Source organism: Pyxicephalus adspersus, chromosome 4, assembly GCF_032062135.1.
Source record: "Pyxicephalus adspersus chromosome 4, UCB_Pads_2.0, whole genome shotgun sequence".
Lineage (NCBI taxonomy): Eukaryota > Metazoa > Chordata > Amphibia > Anura > Pyxicephalidae > Pyxicephalus > Pyxicephalus adspersus.
The window spans coordinates 110,198,049-110,217,748 of NC_092861.1; the positions used below are offsets into that span (position 1 = coordinate 110,198,049).

The following is a 19,700-nucleotide window of genomic DNA, read 5'->3' on the forward strand; positions in this document are numbered from 1 at the left end:
CCTAAAAAGGGGGGGCTGTCTTATTTGATGGCCCTGCCTTATCATAGGGGAAACACGGTAGTAACATATAATAAGCCAATTATATATACAGGTATGATTTTAGTCAGAACAGTTACTGGGTAAACTTCAAGCTCATTCGATTTAAAAAAAATCAACCTCATCCACTGTTGTGGAGGTATGTCAGTTTCACTGATGAGGTTATGTCCATGGGACCAACGGTATATCATTACCCTTATGGGCAGTAAACAATCAGATGATTAGAAAACTTGAACTTGTAGATTTAGGAATACCATTACTTACAGAAGCAAGGCAGCCAACAGCTTATATTGTAGAAAAAAAAACAGTCTGCTGTCTATTCTGTTCTAATTCTGGTATATCTTGGGATGACAACCACCAACTATCATCACTTGCTTGACACAGAACAAAAGTTACATTTATTTTATTCACCTGGTCAATGACATCCTTTTTTGCAGATCTCCACATTATTTTGGCTATAAGGCGGTATAATGGCAGAGGATCCTTCCTGCAATATGGCTTGTAGAGCAGCTGGTCCCACCAGTGTTTAACCCAGTAAGGGTCCACTCCAAGAAATAATACCAAACCAAACAAATCTGGAAGTCAAATGTTTATCATAATAAGCATAGTTAGATTTACTTCCTTACACATAAAACCATTATTTCTCCTGAATTTTCTCACTATGAGCCTCATTTATTGAAGCTCTTCAAGACTGGAGACTATCATGGGAGAACCTGGGTGATGCAGAATTTAGCATTTGCCAACTAAAAACACATGATATTTAAGAAAGGCTTTACAGTTTGCTGGATCATCCATGATAGTCTATTTATGATATACAAATATAGTTTCCAAAAATTCCTACAAAAAGGTAAGTGTAATGTATGCACTCATCAAAGATGACAGATCTGTCTTGTAAACACATCTAAGCTTGGGGTACTCCTGCCAGCACTCAGTATGAGAAAGCCTGGTAAAATGCTAGACACTCGGCCTGATTTATTAAAGCTCTCCAAAGCTAGAGAGGATACACATTCATCAGTGAAGCTGGGTGATCCAGCAAACCTGGAATAGATTTCTTCTAAGTAATTTGTATTTGCTAGCAAATGTTTTCAATCCTGGACCATTCCAGGTTTGCTGGATCACCCAGCTTCACTGATGAAAGTGTATCTTTTCCAGACTTTGAGAGATTTATTAAATCAGGCCCACTGTATCATCCATGAATTGCTAATCTAGGTGTGAGTTTGTGTGTGTTATGGTTGGGTGTAGGAGGAGATGATTTTTACAAAACAAATCTGTTGTATGCACTGGTACTGGCAATCAAGGTGCTTCATTTTTTTAGGGGTTATAATGGTTTGTAATAAAATATTCATAGACTGCAATGGATCTATATTTTTGTCTTTTGAAATGAATATGGATATCTTCTTTCTTGTTACTTTCCTTGTAACAAGGAAAACAGTTACTATGAACTTCAGAATCTGACACTACAACATACAGACTGAAAACAGAGCTAACACACAAAAAGTAGAATAAGATCATTCAAAGCCATAAGTCATAAATGTCATTATTTATATCTAAACAATGTAACAGATTAAATGTACTATTGCAATAGAAAAAAATTGTTTTCATTTATCGCACTTCTTTTTCAGTGTTTATCTGTTGAGAGATGTAAAAAACTCTAGTAGTTTGTCTCCCTCAGCTCGGTTGATAAAGTCTGATATTGACAACCCGTGGAAAAAATACTTTCTACCTTACCTTCTAATCCTCTTTGCACTGGGGTACCACTCACACACCATCTATGAACCCCAGTTAGCCGCAGGGCCATTTCAGCAGCCTGTAAACAAAAAAACAGTTGGATCTCAAATGAAGCATAGAGTATATAATTTTGTGCCACATCCATACCTTCACAGATTAAACAGATTTGCATGATCTAAGATAGGTTTGGCCATGTGCAACTTTGCTTAATATTTTAACCTTGAATATATGGTCTAGCAGGAGATATTAAAACCAACATTATGGTATGTATGTGCAAATCTTATAGAGCTGGCCATCAAAAAATTGATGATCTGCTTTTAACATACAGTAAAAAAAAAATTAAATATAAATCTACATACATGAGATGCTAATCCAAAAGGACATGCAGTTAGGTTAATCGGCTTTCCCTCAAAAATTGTCCTTAGACTGAGTTGATGACGATGATATGACAATAGACTTTGTAAAGCACTGTTTAATATGTTGGTGCTATATAAATACTAGTTAATATTAATGTTCAAATATGCTTTAGCCAGTTTGCGGAGGTAAAAAAATGTACTGAAAGGAAACAGTGAAGAAGACAAAAGAACATTTGAAGAAATGAAGTACTTTATAAACAACACATATTAGAATAAAAATAATATATACAGCCTGATTTATTCAAGCTCTCCAGGACTGGAAAAGGCAGACTGTCATGAAAGAACCTGAGTGATCCAGCAAACCTAAAATGGATCTAGTGCAGAATTGAAAATATTTTTAAGAAATCTGTTTGCTGGATCAGCCAGATTCTCACATGAAAGTCTATCTTCGCCAATCTTGAAGAGCAGGATTAGGAACATAAAAGCAGAGATGGATTTTGTAATTAAAAAATTCAAAAGTAAATGTAAACTTTCAGCTGAAGTAAATTCAATATGAGTAATTAAGTTGATTAAGTCAAGGATCCATCCACTTGTAGATATAAGAATACTATATTATTATAAGAGCAAGGTAGCCAACAGTATAAACTGAAGAAAATAACAGCGTCTACAGAGTACCTTAATTGAGGTGGCTAGCATTGTGCAACATTGATACACAAATAGAAAGTTTGTCATAGATAGGCACCCCCAGGTGACAATGCCTGGGTGTGTTAATTTATTAACGGGAATATTGCAGGAATGGGGGGCTTCCACCTTCCCCTCCATTTAAACATCACATGCAGTTCTAAAAAAATGCTCCTCTACTCCAAGTAACATTGGTTATTGGACTTATGGATACAAATTGTCAAATTAGAATAATAGGTCTCTACAGTTTAAAGTTATAAAGTATAACTTACCTTTGCTGTTGTGCACTCCACCATCTGTGCTTCATCTAAACAGATCCTCCACCACTCCACAGCAATGAGTGGGCTTGGTATTGCCATGTACCGCTTTTGGTTCCGAAACCTTCGTCCATCTTTGCTGTTGCTGTGAGGGATGTCCACATAATTTAGCTCGGTTCTTAGAACATCATAAGTGGTTATCACCACATCTTGCTCTGCCAACATTTGAGGCTGCAGAAAACCATGTTTCTTTACACCTTGATAAACCTGGTGAAATGCAAAAAATGCAAATGGAACAAGAGGACTGGAACAGTAGTGGAATAATTATCATAGCACATGTTTCAAAAAGAACTATTAGTTTCATTATTTTCCCATGTAATATAATTCTTTCTGTGTAAAAACACCAAGGCCTTTTAGGCGCCAAAATCTGTCACAAACTCTTTAGAGAAAGCTTGCTTACTCTAACTCAGGGGTACCCAACACTTTTTTGGCTTGCAAGCTACTTTTAAAATGACCAAATCAAAATGATCTACCAACTATTGTTTACTTTGCATAACAGCATGAACATGTATAGTACAATACAATTCTGTACATTTTTGGCCATTACGTTACTCCGATGACGTCTTAAACTGACTTTACCTATCTCTATACTATTTAGTTATATTCTGGAATGGTGCATGGTTTCTTCAGTATCCAGTAACATGTTATACCCAAATATGAATCGGAGTAAAAAATTCTAGAAAATGAGGCATTTTTAAAGCCTTTGTCCAATATTTGTCAAGTGACATGTAGCAGCCACTCTACAAAAAAGGAGTGTATATTTAGATCCCCTGAAAGTTAGAACTTTAACAACCATTAGAAATTAAGATACTGGATACACGGAAAGAAACAAATATATGCATTCAAATTATAAGAATATACACAAAAAGAAGTTCTAGCTAAGGTGCAGTATAGCTCACCCAACGAGAGAGAGAGCAGCCTCTGTATTTCTTTGTCACGACTACGGGTCCTGTGCTACCACAAGTGAGGAACTTTGGCAACCCTTGCTGACGTAAGTGGGAGGGGCCAGTGAACTGAGCAAGGGCTCTGCGACCGACTCGCGTAACCATGGCGATCTACTGTTGGGCACCCCTGCTCCAACTTAATAGCTACAAACTAGTTCTGAAGCAAAGGTATCACTTGCTAAGAATTAAAAACTCATCATCTGCTACTCAAGGGAATTAGCATGTGTCATAAGTTGGCCATTATACAGCTAGGTCCATAAATAATTGGACAGAGACAACTTTTTTCTAATTTTGGTTCTGTACATTACCAAATAATTTCAAATGAAACAACTCAGATGCAGTTGAACTTGCAGACTTTCAGCTTAAATTCAGTCGGTTGAACAAAAAGATTGCATAGACAAAGGAACTAAAGCCTTTTTTTTTTAAAACACAATCACATCATTTTAGGGGCTCAAAAGTAATTGGACATCTGACTAAAAAGGCTATTTCCTGGGCTGGGGTGGGCAATTCCTTCATTTGTCATTATCTAATTAGGCAGATAAAAGGCCTGTAGTTGATTTGGGGGGGCTTGCTTGTATGTGGAAGATTTTGCTGTGAACAGACAACATGCGGTCAAAGGAGCTATCCATGCAGGTGAAACAAGCCTTCCTTAAGCAGCAAAAACAGAAAAAACCCATCCGAGAAATTGCTACAATATTGAGAGTGGCGAAATCTACAGTTTGGTACATCATGAGAAAGAAACAAAGCACTAGTTAACTCACTAGTTAACTGACAACAGTGGTGGATGATGGCAGAATAATTTCCATGCTGAAGAGAAACCCCTTCACAACAGCAAACCAGGTGAACAACACTCTCCAGGAAGTAGGCGTATCGATATCCAAGTCTACCAAAAAGAGAAGACTGCATGAAAGTAAATACATAGCGTGCACTGCAGGGTACAAACCACTCATAAGCCTCAAGAATAGAAAGGCTAGAGTGGATTTTGCTCAAAAACATCTAAAAAAGCCAGCACAGTTCTGGAAAAACATTCTTTGGACAGATGAAACCAAGATCAATATTTACCAGAATGCAAGAAAAAAGTAAGAGAGAAGGCGTGTAACAGCTTATGATCCAAAGCATAGCACATCATCTGTAAAACATGGCGGAGGCAGTGTGATGGCTTGGGCGTGCATGGCTGCCAGTGGCACTGGGACACTAGTGTTTATCCATGATGTGACACAGGACAGAAGCAGCAGAATAAATTCTGAGGTGTTCAGAGATATACTGTCTGCTCAAATCCAGCTAAATGCAGTCACACTGATTGGGAGGCGTTTCATAATACAGATGGATAATGACCCAAAACATACAGCCAAAGCAACCCAGGAGTTTATTAAAGTAAAGAAGTGGAATATTCTTAAAAGGCCAAGTCAATTACCTCATCTGAACCCAATTGAGCATGCATTTCACTTGTTGAAGACTAAACTTTGGACAGAAAGGCCCACAAACAAACAGCAACTGAAAGCCGCTGCAGTAAAGGCCTGGCAAAGCATTAAAAAGGAGGAAACCCAGCATCTGGTTATGTCCATGAGTTCAATACTACAGACTGTCATTGCCAGCAAAGGGTTTTCAACCAAGTATTAGAAGTGAACATTTTATTTTCAGCTTTTTAATTTGTCCAATTACTTTTGAGCCCCTGAAATGAAGTGATTGTGTTAAAAAAAGGCTTCAGTTCCTCACATTTTTATGCAATCTTTTTGTTCAACCCACTGAATTAAAGCTGAAAGTCTGCAGTTCAACTGCATCTGAGTTGTTTCATTTAAAATTAATTGTGGTAATGTACAGAACTAAAATTAGAAAAAAATTGTCTCTGTCCAAATATTTATGGACCTAACTGTATTTCTGAATTACTACTATAATAAAATGTAAACCACTTTTTGTGTTACAATCAATATTTCAATTAAATACAAAGGTAAAAATTGATCATAATGTATATCAATTATTGATCAAAGAATCAAAGATTGAACATCAATCAAAACCTTGTAATTAAATGCAAGGATCAAATAAATTCACCTGTTATACAGTATGCAATTGTCCCTTGATGTTACTAATATATGTCGAATTAATTTTATTATCCTTATTTTATCCTAAAATTTATCTTAAGGGGCAGCTAAATAAAATTACTGTGCTCTAACTAATGATTTTCTCAAACTGAGCAACTATACTTTTAGGAAAGATGTAGTTAAGCTTTCCCTGCTAAATAATATCAAATACCACTTTATGAAAGTGGTAAATTTATGTGAGAAAATCCTCCATCTTTCAAAAAAGGTCTATCTCTTATTCCTCTTAAGGCCATGGCAAGTACAAAATATTTGTCTGCCGCTACTTGAATATGAGGCAAGTATGAGGACTAATATTGCTACCTCTTTACAGATTGCCCTGTTTTTCTCTTGACCTTACACTTTCTCCAAAAAAGGTTGAAAAACGAAAAAGGGGATACATTTACAAATGTTTTGACACAAGATTCATGCTTCAATCCAAATCCAAGTAGATAAAAGTTTGTGAATATTGTGTAAAAATGTTAATAAAAACATGTTTTTTAAAAGGTAAAACCAGAAAATATCTCACCATAACTTGTAAAGAGGATGAGCGGACATGTCTGTTAATTTCATCTACCCACTGGTGGCAAATAGAACTGGGGGAAATGATCAGGGTTGCACCTGTGGGGACTGGTTTCATTGCTACTAGACAGTGTGGGCAGTAAAATGGTACTGTGTCCACACTTTCTCTTCTATAGTTTACACACTCAGCATGCTGCCATAAATGACACTGTAAGCACTGTACTCTGTCCTTGAGGTCAGGATATTGGAGTCCTCCACATATACATTCAAATCGGTAATCTGAGGTATTGCTAGGAACGACTATTTGAGAGGACTCCAAGTTCTCATCTACTGGTTTTGTTCCTAAATCAGCAGGTTTCACAAAAGCTGGGCCGTCACTTGTGGCTGTAGGTGAATTATCTGTCAAAGTAAAAGCTTCCACACCCGACATTCTTTTTGAAATTCCATTTGCCGTCGCTGAGTTTTGGTGTTCATTATGCTTGTTTACAGCACAGTAGTCATGATCCTTTGACATTATATCGATAACAGCGCCGGTTTCAGAAATCTCTTTATTGTTTTCTTTGAGGTGATTTCTATTGTGCTGTGTTCTACTGGATGATCTTGTTCTCTAAACAGGATAGAAAAAACAAATACTGTTCTTAGTTACAAATGGCAACAAATGCTATTTTAGGGCAAATAGGCATTTGGGTCAAACGTATTGGTTGAAAAAAAAAAAAAAGATTTTTCTGCGGCAGAAATTCTCTTTTTATACTCACCTTTCCAGTTGCCTTAATTTTCAACCTTCCCCTTGACATTGGATCTTCAGGTCCTCCTTGGTAATGTGATTAATAAAATGGCAGCCCACCCCTCCAAATACATACTTTTATCTTGGATTGTTTCTGGAGTAAGACTGGCTTTAACACCATTCAGTTGCAGAGGGGAAAGGATGGAGTTCTGCCCAAGAAGAGGCAAACAAGCTATGTTTCTGCATAGACCACCCATATTAAAATACTCACAGGTTACAAGGTTACATGTCCTCAACAATAAATAGAAAAAGTGTCCTCACATGTGACCATACACAAGTTAATTAGGCATTTCTTACCAGTGTTTGTGGTTTTTCTTGTGTCATCTGTTCTTTGTAATTAACCCCCAGTTTAAAAGATCCTTGTAGTCCACGTCCTTTAACTTGTTCCACAATCTTTTTAGAAAGAAGCTTTTCCAAAGTCTTTTTAAGTTGCCAGTGGTTCCTCTGCATGTCATAACTATATACGGAGCTCACATATTTAAGTATGCCAATTACAGACACACCTTTGCTAACACTCATTTCTTTAATTGCTGTCAGAATCATAACTTGTAAACCTGTAAAGGCAAAAAACATTTTTCAAGTACTAAAATATGACAAATGAATAGAATGTTTTGGGAAAATTTATGAATTATGCAAACATAAGCATGAAGAGTTTCAGCCTGAATTTAAGACACTTGTTTTTCAGTGAAAGAAAAGTACAAATTGGCTGTAAATAGATTAAAGCCATTAACCTCCCTAGAGGTAACCCCCAGTGTGACTCGGGGTAGAAAGAAGTTGCTAAAAGTGGTAACCCCGAGTCACACTCAGGGTATGTAAACCTATGGGAAGGTTAGTAAATAGACCACTTACCTGATCCACCAGCGTCCCGCGTCGTCCAGCGCTGCGATCTCTGTCTTCTTTCTTCTTCCTGCTTCTGCACCCAATGAGTTACCGGGGAGTTCCCGGTGACGTTGGTGCGTGTGTACGTTGCCGGCGGGGAGGGAAATTCAAAATCTATTTGTATTGCATTCAATACAAAATAACTGTATTGAATGCAATACATTGGATTTTTATGTGAAAAAGCAGTACATTGTTTTCAAGAACATTTATTTTACAGTATATATAATATTATGAGTATAATGTGTATTTTTTTTTTAAATTAAAAAAAAATATATTTTTTTTAATAGATTTTTTAATGTAATAAATTTATTGTTTTTTAAGATTTTGTGTGTCAAACTTTATTATACTCGTACTATTATAATGTACCATAAAATAAGTTTTCATGAAAAACAATGTACCGCTTTTAGACATATAAAACTGGAAAGAAATGAACCGCTAGGGAGGTTAAACCAATATTAAAAGTTGTACAAAATAAGCAAAGTATTGTTTAATGCATGTTTATGTAGGTGAAATAATACTTTAATACCGACATAAAATTGTCTAACAAACTTTTTTACAAAATGTTAAGGTTTACCATACACCGTGTAAATACAAATGGAATTTGTGAAGATTTTCTAACCGAATGGCAATGTCAGCTCATCGGGGAGAAACAAAAGAAATTTTAACTGGTTTTCTTTCACTTTTACTTGTCCCATAAATTCACCCCTCTGTGCAGCATTCATGAGTTTACAACTTACCAGCTGCTTTGGTAGGATTATTACATTTTGATATTTACAGCTGCATATAAAGATTGACATTACTCATCAGGCAATTAGCAAGCACAACAAACAACAGACTCACTTGGATAGATTAGCCTATCTCCAGCTTTTTTAATTTTAGATTCTGCTTCTGCTGGTGGATTTGGAATAAAATAGTTTACAACTCTTCCCTGAAATAGAAAAGAAAAATATAATTTCCAGGCAAAAATTTTGGTACATATTGGACATTTGTACTGATAATGGATTTTCTGTCACCATATTTGCAATCTCAGTGGCACTAAAAATGGCTCCACAGGTAAAATATTTTACCTTAATTACAGGTGCCCTGTAGAATCATTTAACTGCAACTTATTGCATGCTGGGTACATTAAATTTGTGTCCCAGTTTCATGCACCAATAGACTCCTGTGCTTTAGTGTCCAATGACTGTACAATATTCTCCAGGTATATGAACTGTCATGATGTCTTGACACTGCAAAACTGTCATATTTCCCTTGGCACAGGTGAGATGAGAGGGTATTTGCAGTGCAATGTGTGAGACTTCTATTTTCTTTCCTAAACAGAGTCAGCTAAGTTTTAGCCTTCTCCTCTTCCTCCCAACAACCTTCAACCATTCTGATTTGCCCTGCCGGGATGAAGTAAGTCTCGCACATGCATGCGAAGCCAGGTTAGTAGTATTTTCCCTGGCAACCAACGCTGACACTGCGCATGAGCAACTCAGCTTTGTGACCAGGAACCTGGAATGATCAGGCAGGTAAGACAGATTATTGCAGAAGGGACATTGCCTGTCCTTTTCTGAAAAACTAACCTGCCTGGTCGACATCTGTAAAAGTGGAACTTTACAACTAAAAGTTCAACTTTAGGATAACTATGGCATTTTGATATGCAATATTGGGTTTGTAAGTATGCAATCACTCTAATTTTTAAAAGAACTACTCTTTAATTGTTGCAGGACAAAAAAAAAAAAGTTGTTGCAGTAGTTGATATTAAATCAAAATAAACGCTGCAGTATATCGGTCCCATAATACTAAATTAAAAATGCTCTGAGCCTTTCATATAAACATTTATTAAATCCAAAATTCTTTTTTACCTCAGGTAACATTAGTAGGTCAGCTTGGATTTCTTTTCTTGGGTGACAAAGGATCAAACTTAGAACTTCCACGGTCTTTCCAAGGCCCATTTCATCTGCAAGAATACCTCCAGGCCACTCGTGAGAAGCACCAGGGTATTCACGAATAATACTGAAAGATAGCAAATGTGAGTGAAAGATAAAATGATATTAGTTAGGAACTGGTTTTGTTAACTACTACAAAAAACTTTATCAATAAAAAAGCTCAGATCGAAAACACTTATAGTCTGCAACTTTACTCATATACTTTTAGTGAACAATATTTTTATATATATATATATATATATATATATATATATATATATATACACACATAGACCAAAACAAGGTATGATTTCAATGAAAACATGCATAACGTTTAGGTCTTTATTTAAAAAACATTGAATCTGACACTCCATCAATCATTCCTTTGTGGAAATCTTACAGGTCCATGTGTTTCAATAGCAATTGTTTCCACCAGTTTTATAAAAAGACTCCATCCTTATTGGCTGCAGTGTTTACTGTGTAAGGAAGTATCTGGGTCCTCTCTCCTGTAATTTTATTCAGCCATTCACATAAGCTGATTGGCATTTCTTTTGATTACTATTGTAAATGTTAGCAGTGAGGGCCCCAATTTTATGCTTTAAGTTTATATGCACATCGCATTTTCCTGTATTACAAGTAAAGTTAAGTACCTCAGTTTATGTTTGGACCAGTTTATATAACACAGAACCAATCATAATGTTTACCTTCCACTGAATGGATTATAGTAGATCTTCACTCCGTCAAGTGTGGTTACTTCCCTCCATAATGCATGCAAAGAGTTTTCTAAATCAGCATAAAAAAAAACAAAAAAGTTTTATATATTTATTGCAGTACCTTGTGCTTTAAAGTCATCACATCCATACACTTGTACTTACATTAAATACATTTATAGTTCTATAGATAAAAAAGAAACATTAAATGAAAGGCTGCCCTAATGAAACTGGGGTTTAAGGCTTGCAACACTACTTGTTACCCAGCATGCAGTAACACAACATAATGGTATGGAAAGATCTAAAGGAGTCCTAAAGCATTATAGAGAGAACAAGAAAATTTTTTACCACTAGAAGCCACATTTTTGTAGTTTTCTCTTTCAAGCATCCAGTTGACAGCATCATTTTGGTATGGACGGAGTACAGGTATCAAAGCTGGATGCTGCACATCTTCATGAAGACCGTGTCCTTCCTGTTGATGTATCTGTCTTACATAATCATAAAGTTCTTCAATATTTTGTCTCTCCAGATCTTGGTCTGACTCTTCATCATCATCCTCATTGATATCTGAAGGTAGGCAAAAAACTTCTGATTTAATTCTGACTGGTATACTGTTTCATAATTTGCTATGTATTCTCCATGAATCAGTTTTGAAATACACAAACAACAGAATGATTACAGGCAACCTTCTACCAAAACATTTCATCTAAACTCTTTGGTGGTAAGTTGCCCTGAACAAGGTTAATACGGTCACAAAAAACTGTTAGGGATCATCAGAGACACAATAATGATTTATTTTACAGGATACAAAACTGTTTGATAAAGAAAGTACTGACAGAGTTAGTTATTCTGTTCTATTGGCTGCATACCAGTTTTAGGGAAGTGAAGTAAACTGGTGGTGCTCATGACGGAGGAAGGACAGGTGGATGCAGTAAAAAAAATTGCGATCAGGCAGGTAACGTTATTTTATTTTAGATGAGACATTGCCTGTCCCTTGTGCAATAAAGCAGTGGTCCCCAACCTGTGGTCTGTGGGTGGGTTCTGTGGGAGGGTTCTGGCATCATGACATCACTCTGGGGGAAGTCTCTTCCCCTTTGAGTGACAAACAGCTCCCTGTGAATTCTCGGTCCGGAATCTGTAAATTTAGTGGCCTGTGACGTCCAGTAATATTTTAATTTGGAAGGTTTAGTTAACATTTAAAGGTTAAAATAGTTTCTTGAACAACAGAGGATAAATGTTGTATGCAAATTCTGATTTTCTCTATTTTCCAAGTTGAATGCTTGTGTCAAAAATTTAATTAAAAAATATGGAGGACAGATTTGTCTGATCTCTGAGGACAGGTTTTAAGACCTTTCTTTAAGGTTTTTTTTTTTACAATTTTTAAAGCAGAAATGGTCATAACATGACTAACCTGGTAAAGCTGTTGTTCTGCTTTTCACAATAATTTTCTGCTATAGTTATAATGCAGTTCGTTTTTGACTTCTTAACACTTAAAGATGGCAAAACTCCAAAGATGTGGATGGATGATATTTTAACAGAGCTGTCAATGTAAAAACTATTGCATGCACTGTTAACCAGGCTTTTCTGATTTCACTGACAACAAAGGCCCTGGGACTGGTCTGCTTTCCCTCCAGCTTTTCATCAGTTCAGTAGAAAAGATGTAAAAAGGGGCATCTGAGGCAAAAAAAACTTTCTTGTTCATAAAGCCTAACAAAGCACACATTTTTCTCAGAATTGTTTCTTCTTGAAGGATTTCACTTACATTAGGAAAACATAAAATAAATAGCGGAGCATAAACAATACATGTGGCAAACATTTCTTAGATTGTAGCTATTCTGAGTAGGGTCCTCTTCTCCTGTGTCATTGTTTGTATCTGTTTGTCATTCGCAAACCCTATTTAATGCACAGCGCTGCATAATATGTTGGCTCAATAAAAATACTTTTTATTATTATTAATAATATGAACAATGCCTATTAAGAATATAAACCCCTTGAAAGGTTTCATGTTTTACAGTCATAGAACACTGAATTTTACAGAATTAATTAGTTTTTATACATGTAAACAAAAAAATATATATTTTTTCTTTTATAGTGATTTTTTAATACAATTAAAACAAAACATAGGAAATAGAACTATATTCATTGGAAAATAAAGTATTCCTTCAATTGAAAGGTTTTAAATATCAGCACAAATAGGAAATGATCTGATCCTTATCAGGTTCCAAATTTTTTTAAATCTAACAGGTGTAAAACAACACACTCCAGATTCCAGTGCCATTATTTTTTTAACAAAAAAACAAGTGAAAATGAAGAAACGTGTGAAAATCAAACTACACCCAACATTGAATAGCTTGTAGAAACACCTTTAACAGCAATAACTTCAACACTGTTTTCTGTATGACTTAGTTTCTCACATGGAATAATTTTGGCTCACAATTCTTCATAACACTGCTCCAGTTTATTAAGGTTTGCAGGCACTCATTTATACACAGCTCCCCAGCCGAAGCATTTTATTTGGGTTGAGGTATGGACTTTGACTGGGCCTATTACAACTCCTTTTCTTTTACAGCCATTCTGTTGTAGATTTGCTGGTGTGCTTAGGATCACTCTTTCTTCTGAAAACCCCTTCAAACAACCTGTAAGGCTCTGGTCTGGCACCAGCATTCACGAGATGCTAGCCCCTAAATCTATTGCCGCACTCTTCGGCTATAGTTAGCTTCTGCTCAGCCTGTACAGTTTATTATGTAGCTTTGCTAGAACATCAACTTCTGGGAATTTTGCAAGTGCTTTGCATGTTTTCCACTTGTGAATAATTATTCTCACTGCAAAATTATGGGCTTAATACTGTTTGGAATTGGCCCCAAAACCCTTCCCAGGCTGATGGGTAGCAACAAATTTTTCTTGATGTCATTGATGTGTCGTTTTCCCTTGGCATTGTGTTCACACACACCTGAATGCTCCAGAACAGAAAACTGTCAAAACATTTGCTTTTATAGAGATGGTCATCAATGATTATCCATTAACCGTATGCATTTGATAAGCAGCACCTAGCTGCTGTCCAGCCTCCTACACGATGTTTTTACACATGTACACATGAAACAACACATGTACATCTGATTTGGATTTACCAACATGACCAATAAATTAAACTAATCAAAGAGAGAAAAATCAAATGGAAATGCTATCTAGGTGCCTATTCATTCAGATTTGACCATTTTATCAGATCAGAAATCTTTCAGCAGTAAAATATCTGCTTGCATACCCAGCCTTAGTGCAGGACAAGGAGGCTTCCTAGCTGTGAGTACCAGGTATAGTCTATTAAGACAGCTTAAAATCTTGTATCTTTTTTCTAAACAAGGCCCTTTTTTCATCTTTAATGTGTCAATTAGGTATGATTTTTAGAAGCCGAATGTGCTAACTGTGGCCATACCATTGCTTTGTACTAAAAACTCCCCCGTGACATTAATAAAGAAATGCTGTGTGCTTTATAGATGTAGTTTGTATTTTTACCTTGCTTTGGGACTCCAAAGAAAATTCCCATTACTTTATTAAAATATAGAAAAGTAATGTAAGAAAGCATGGAAACCTGTCGCATAACCTTGAAATAGGTCATATAACAGTATTCATCTGCTATCCAAAGTGCACTTTGCGGTGATATGCAGAGAATGCACTTCAGGACATCAAAATCCTCACTCTGCACTCTGTAATTTATAAACCATAAAATACCAACACAGCGTGCAATAGTTTTGGTGACGTCCTAAAATAAAAAAACATGCAAAGTGGATTAACATTATCTAGTTGCTCCAGATATATGTTATCCTTGAGTTTATAAATTTGGCCCAACTTTGTAACTTCTGGATAAGAAAATCCTTTTTACCTTTTTTTTACTGTAGGGATTATTGGGGCTAGTAGATAATATAAAAACAGTTTGTAAATAGCTAGACAGTTGTAATGTAATTTGTTAATTTTTTTTAGGGGTCATTTCAGACTTGCAGCTGACCACAGAGTTCTACCACGGGCTTAACTGTGCTCCCAGCTGTCTCGATTCAATTGAATGAGACTGGTCGGGAACCACTTTGTGCATTCATTTACATGTGAAAGCAGTGGAAGAGGATTGCACTGCAGTTCCTGAAAGTGACAAGACACTTCTGGGCATGTCATTACTTCTTCTTCTCTGAAGGAAGACCAACACTTCAACCGTACAACAAACCAGTTGTCAAACTCTGCAGCTTGGAAATTAAAAAGGGTTGGTTGGAAAAAGTGGTTATAATCTACAAAACTGAAGCTCTAACACCTTACCACCAAAAGTCCTAAAGAAGCAACAAGCAGCTAGCACTGTGAAATGTGGAAAATGCTCACAGTGCCCTTGGTTTACCAAACAGAAGGGCCTCTTATTAGCAAACAATAAATGGCACACGATTAAGCATCATGTAAATTGCACCACCTCAGGTGGCGGTTTTATATAGGAAAAACTAAAAGTGAACTTAAAAAAACGTATATACGAAAAATGACTACCCCAGTTAGTAACCATGTTGGCATGGTACACAAGGTCAATACCAACGTGCTATCTTTTTCTGTATTGGAAAAACGTCACCCCAACCCTAGGGGAGGAAACTTTGATGTAGTCCTTTTAAGAGCAGAAACGAGATGGATTCAGATTTTAAATGCCACAATCCCTCCTGGCCTAAATGATGTATTGTCCTATAAACCATTCATACTCTCATGAAATCAATATTTCTATATTTACCTGAACATTTGAATCACTTTATACGGAAGAAGGAATTATTTCCTTTCATATGTACACTTGACTATCATATTGATTGTTAGCGATTATGTTCTCGCTAGTAAATTAGAATATAATATTTGCCCTCAATTCTGCATGAGTTAGAATACCCCCTTAAGAGTTACAACCCGGAAGAAGGGCGGAAGCCCTGTTGACAACATCATTTCTTTGTCCATATTCCATGAACACCAAGATCTTGTGAGATCTCACGAGCAACTACATGACTTCTGTCTTACACAGACGACACTTATTGCACCTGATTTGATTACTGTCAGCTGCAGAGGATTTTGTACTTAGTGGGACGCGGAGATGGCCTTTTTCCTCGGCTTGTCTGTGTTCCCAGACGTCCTACTGGATACTTCAACTATCTGTGAGTACTTCACCTATAGGAATGAGTTTTATTTTGAAACTTTGTGATAATATTCTTATAGCTTCCTTAGACTATTTCACAAATCTTTTGTTACACCAATTGGTTCTAAAACATCCTCAGCATCATATAAACATGTAAGTATTATGTCCAGTAAAGGGGACTTATGAACGTGGAATCTTTTAATGTCTGCTCTGATTCACCTTACAGGGTATCTTACCAGTTTCCTGTTTCATCTAATATGCTTCAAAATATCTTTGTTACAATACTCACCTCTTTAGTTGGAAACAAACACAAGCAGACATCAACATATTAACTATCCATGTAAGTTTTCATTGACACAAAATTTGTTGCCCTAAACACAGTAGATGTCAGCTATTAACCTATGTTTCTTTTCTATTGAAAGGGACCATAATTATTTTTAACGTGTATATCAGAATATCCAAGTTTGCACTGCATCATAAGCAATTATAAGTCAAGTCCGCATTGTAGGTGTATTCTCATTATCATCCTTTTTTGGAAACCAGATTCCTATTTATTTGGCATGTGATACAACTTATCCCTCAACCATGACATGTGATACAACTTGTGATTTATTATTTTTAACTTTGACAGCATGTAATATACTGATATCCTTTGTGTGGCATATGATGTTATTTATGATTGGATGTGACAGTACTTACCTTTGCATTAGAAGATGTTTTTTTTTACTATGTTCCTTCGAAACCTAAAAGAATGTAATTGCATTATCTTTCTTTAGTGTGTTGTAATATCCTCCATATCCCCTGAGGAAGCCCAATAAAGGGGCGAAAGGCATCATAGGGGAGAAACATGAATAGAGTATTCAAGTACTATTCAGACTTATGAGGTGTATTTTGGTATATGTGCAACTATATATATTTTTAATCCTTTGTACGAATTCTTATCAACTAATTTTTGGAAAAGAATAAAGTTTATTTAAAAATCTATACATTTTGAAAATATTTTCCAAGTGCCACTGGAAAAGGCTTCTGTCTTCCTTCTATTCTTCATCTAAGAGATCTACACATTCAGGCTGGGCATAAGGCTTCACCTGCCTTTTACTCCTTTCTTTCACTAGAGAGTCCCTTATGCTTACTCTTTTTCTTTAGCTAGCTACAAAGAATAGTGGGTTTTAAACAAGCTTGTGCCAAGAATAAAAAGGGCATTGAAGTTCTCTGTAAAGTACAGAGTGGGGTTTATTTAATAAGCGAGTATGAATGCTGGTACATAAGGATAACCCAATCATATACAAGGGAAGTTAAGGCTAGATTCATACCACTTGCATTTGGCACAAGCATTTTTATCACAAGGAGATAACATACTTTTGTGTGCCCTAATCGTCCCTGTAGTGAGCTGTTACATATTGCTCTGCATTTAAATGCACCATGTTGTTGGTCTACCAAAAAAATGCATTTTCAGCTGGACATTGCTCTGACCCTGCAATGACTAATGCAGATAGAAGGTATTTAAAGTGAACATAAGCTAATTTTATTAAATCAAGAAAAGCTATAACACTGTTCCAAATGTGGTTTTTTTTTTTGCTTTGTTTGTGATTAACTCACAGTGAGGATTTTATACAGTAACTATTCCCATGCTGCCTAATATGTTGAGACAAACATCTGCATTTATTAAATTAATGTACCTGTTCCGACATACAAATACAACTTGAGGTCAAACCTACAGTCCCTATCTGGTATCTAACTGGGGGACTACCTTTACTAGTCTCCAATTATATTTTTAAGCTCTGGCACTAATTTTATTCATAACCTGGAGTGTTAAACCATTTATGTAATATTTATATTCCAATGTAAAATACTATGGGTCGTTTCTTAAATAACGCATTCTTTTTTATGACACATAGAACGCATTCATACAGCATTCATACAGAAATCCAGACACTTTTAAAGGAAGGTACGTAAACATTATTACATTAATATAACATATACTTCTTAAATACAGGTAGTGTAGATCTCCCCACCTGGAATAGTGATGTTATAGAATTTTTCCATCAGACGCTGGATAATAAGCCCGGATTTTTTCATTCTTCTGTGCCCTTCGCTGAGAAATTCAGGCTTAGATAAACAAGACTCTAGCAAGTAGATCCCAACCTAAAAAAACAGAACACAATACATATAGCAACAAATCATTCAAACATACCATATAAACACATTGAATGTGACGTGGTGGCTAGCGCCACATTTTTCTTTTTTTCTCCCCTCCGTAAACAGTTTTTGACAATACTATGGCATACTGTAACGTGTCAGCACTATATTATTACATTATGTATTCAACTTGAAGATTCCTAAATTTAAAAACAGCTGCTTCAGGCAGGTACCTTCAGGCTTGAATTTTTGGGCAGTCTGCAATCCTGACAACCCTGGGAATGTCAAAAACTACTTATTAATTACACTTGTAAAAATCACTTTAAAATCACTTACTTCCCTAAAGCTTTTCTACCAGCCATTAAGTTTGTCTGATGAACCTATTACAAACAGGAAAGGGTGGTAAAGGTGAACCAGAAGCGCAACAAGAAGTTGTGGTAGCAATTTGGGTCCTGGCTATTGTACTGTGATGTCTAAAAGTGTAAGCCATTTGAAGCCTGCACAAATGATTGGGGCTATTTTTGCACCTTCAGCTTTCACATGAGTAAATTCAGCAATTATTTTGATTTTACAAATAATGCTGTAAGGTAACTTAAATAAACCTTTCTGATATAAGCTTTAACAACTGTTCTTCTGAGTTTTTTTTAAGCCACTTTAACACTTATGAAACACCTATGCTATAGAACACTACAATATGTATTCCCTACATTTACGTCTGCTGCATTTATATATATATATGTTTTTTACAAATAAAATTTAAAAATCTCTCTGTGTAAGCACATAATATAGTGAATGCTGTGGCGAACAGAATGAAGTTAAATGTGCAGTTTTAGTCTGTAAACAATAAGACAATTATGTGAGCAGAGGCAAATGATTCTTGGCATTCCTGACTCCAAACTTAATACACCACTACCTGCTTTCTATTACCCCAAGGCAGAAAATAATTTCCTGTAAAGGAGAAATATATTACCTTATGCTGCCACAATGGAGACCGGGTCAAAACTGTGAAAGCCCAGACTTTGGTTGACAGATTGTCATCAGCTCTTTGCTTAATAAACCCTTCAATTTGTGTATGATATCAGTGTGTACTCAAATTCATGTGAAAAAAAAAAAGATATTGCCAATTATTTCTGTCAAAAACATATACAGGTCAAAAAAAAAAAACAATCGAGACACCTGGTGATGGGGACAAGCAACAAATGAAATTTGCAGTTGTCATGTAAGGATTTCCGGAATGTTCTGACATTCAAGAGGGAATGAAAAAATGTTTTACACCAACCTCTATGCATGTGGTGTAAACTGGGATAAGAAACTGAAAGAAAACAGTCACTGTAAAAGTCATTTAAAAGAATTCCAAGGCATCCATGGGCCGATTCTGGCATGCAATGCCAAGCTGCAATAAAGCTAGTAAAGTATTTTCTTGTATGAAAAGAGGAATAGAATGCAGAGATGGAGACATTATCCTGCCCCTGTACAAAGCATTGG

General features: G+C 36.0%; 1 protein-coding gene across 2 annotated transcripts in view; it reads right to left on the reverse strand.

Annotated features, from left to right (window-relative positions):
* The window catches only part of SHPRH (SNF2 histone linker PHD RING helicase), a 55,340-nt gene that overhangs the window by 27,328 nt on the left and 8,312 nt on the right, over positions 1–19,700 (reverse strand). The window contains exons 1-11 of one of the 2 annotated variants that reach the window (XM_072409285.1): positions 19,186–19,321; positions 18,092–18,221; positions 11,291–11,509; positions 10,937–11,015; positions 10,170–10,320; positions 9,163–9,250; positions 7,741–7,997; positions 6,667–7,266; positions 3,074–3,325; positions 1,765–1,843; positions 448–611 (exon numbers count right to left, since the gene is read on the reverse strand). In XM_072409285.1, coding sequence (XP_072265386.1) covers positions 448–611; positions 1,765–1,843; positions 3,074–3,325; positions 6,667–7,266; positions 7,741–7,997; positions 9,163–9,250; positions 10,170–10,320; positions 10,937–11,015; positions 11,291–11,509; positions 18,092–18,155 — 1,953 coding nt within the window. In that variant the 5' untranslated portion in view covers positions 18,156–18,221; positions 19,186–19,321. Of the gene's footprint in view, positions 1–447; positions 612–1,764; positions 1,844–3,073; positions 3,326–6,666; positions 7,267–7,740; positions 7,998–9,162; positions 9,251–10,169; positions 10,321–10,936; positions 11,016–11,290; positions 11,510–18,091; positions 18,222–19,185; positions 19,322–19,700 lie in introns of those variants that run through there. The other variant, XM_072409284.1, reaches the window with a different exon arrangement.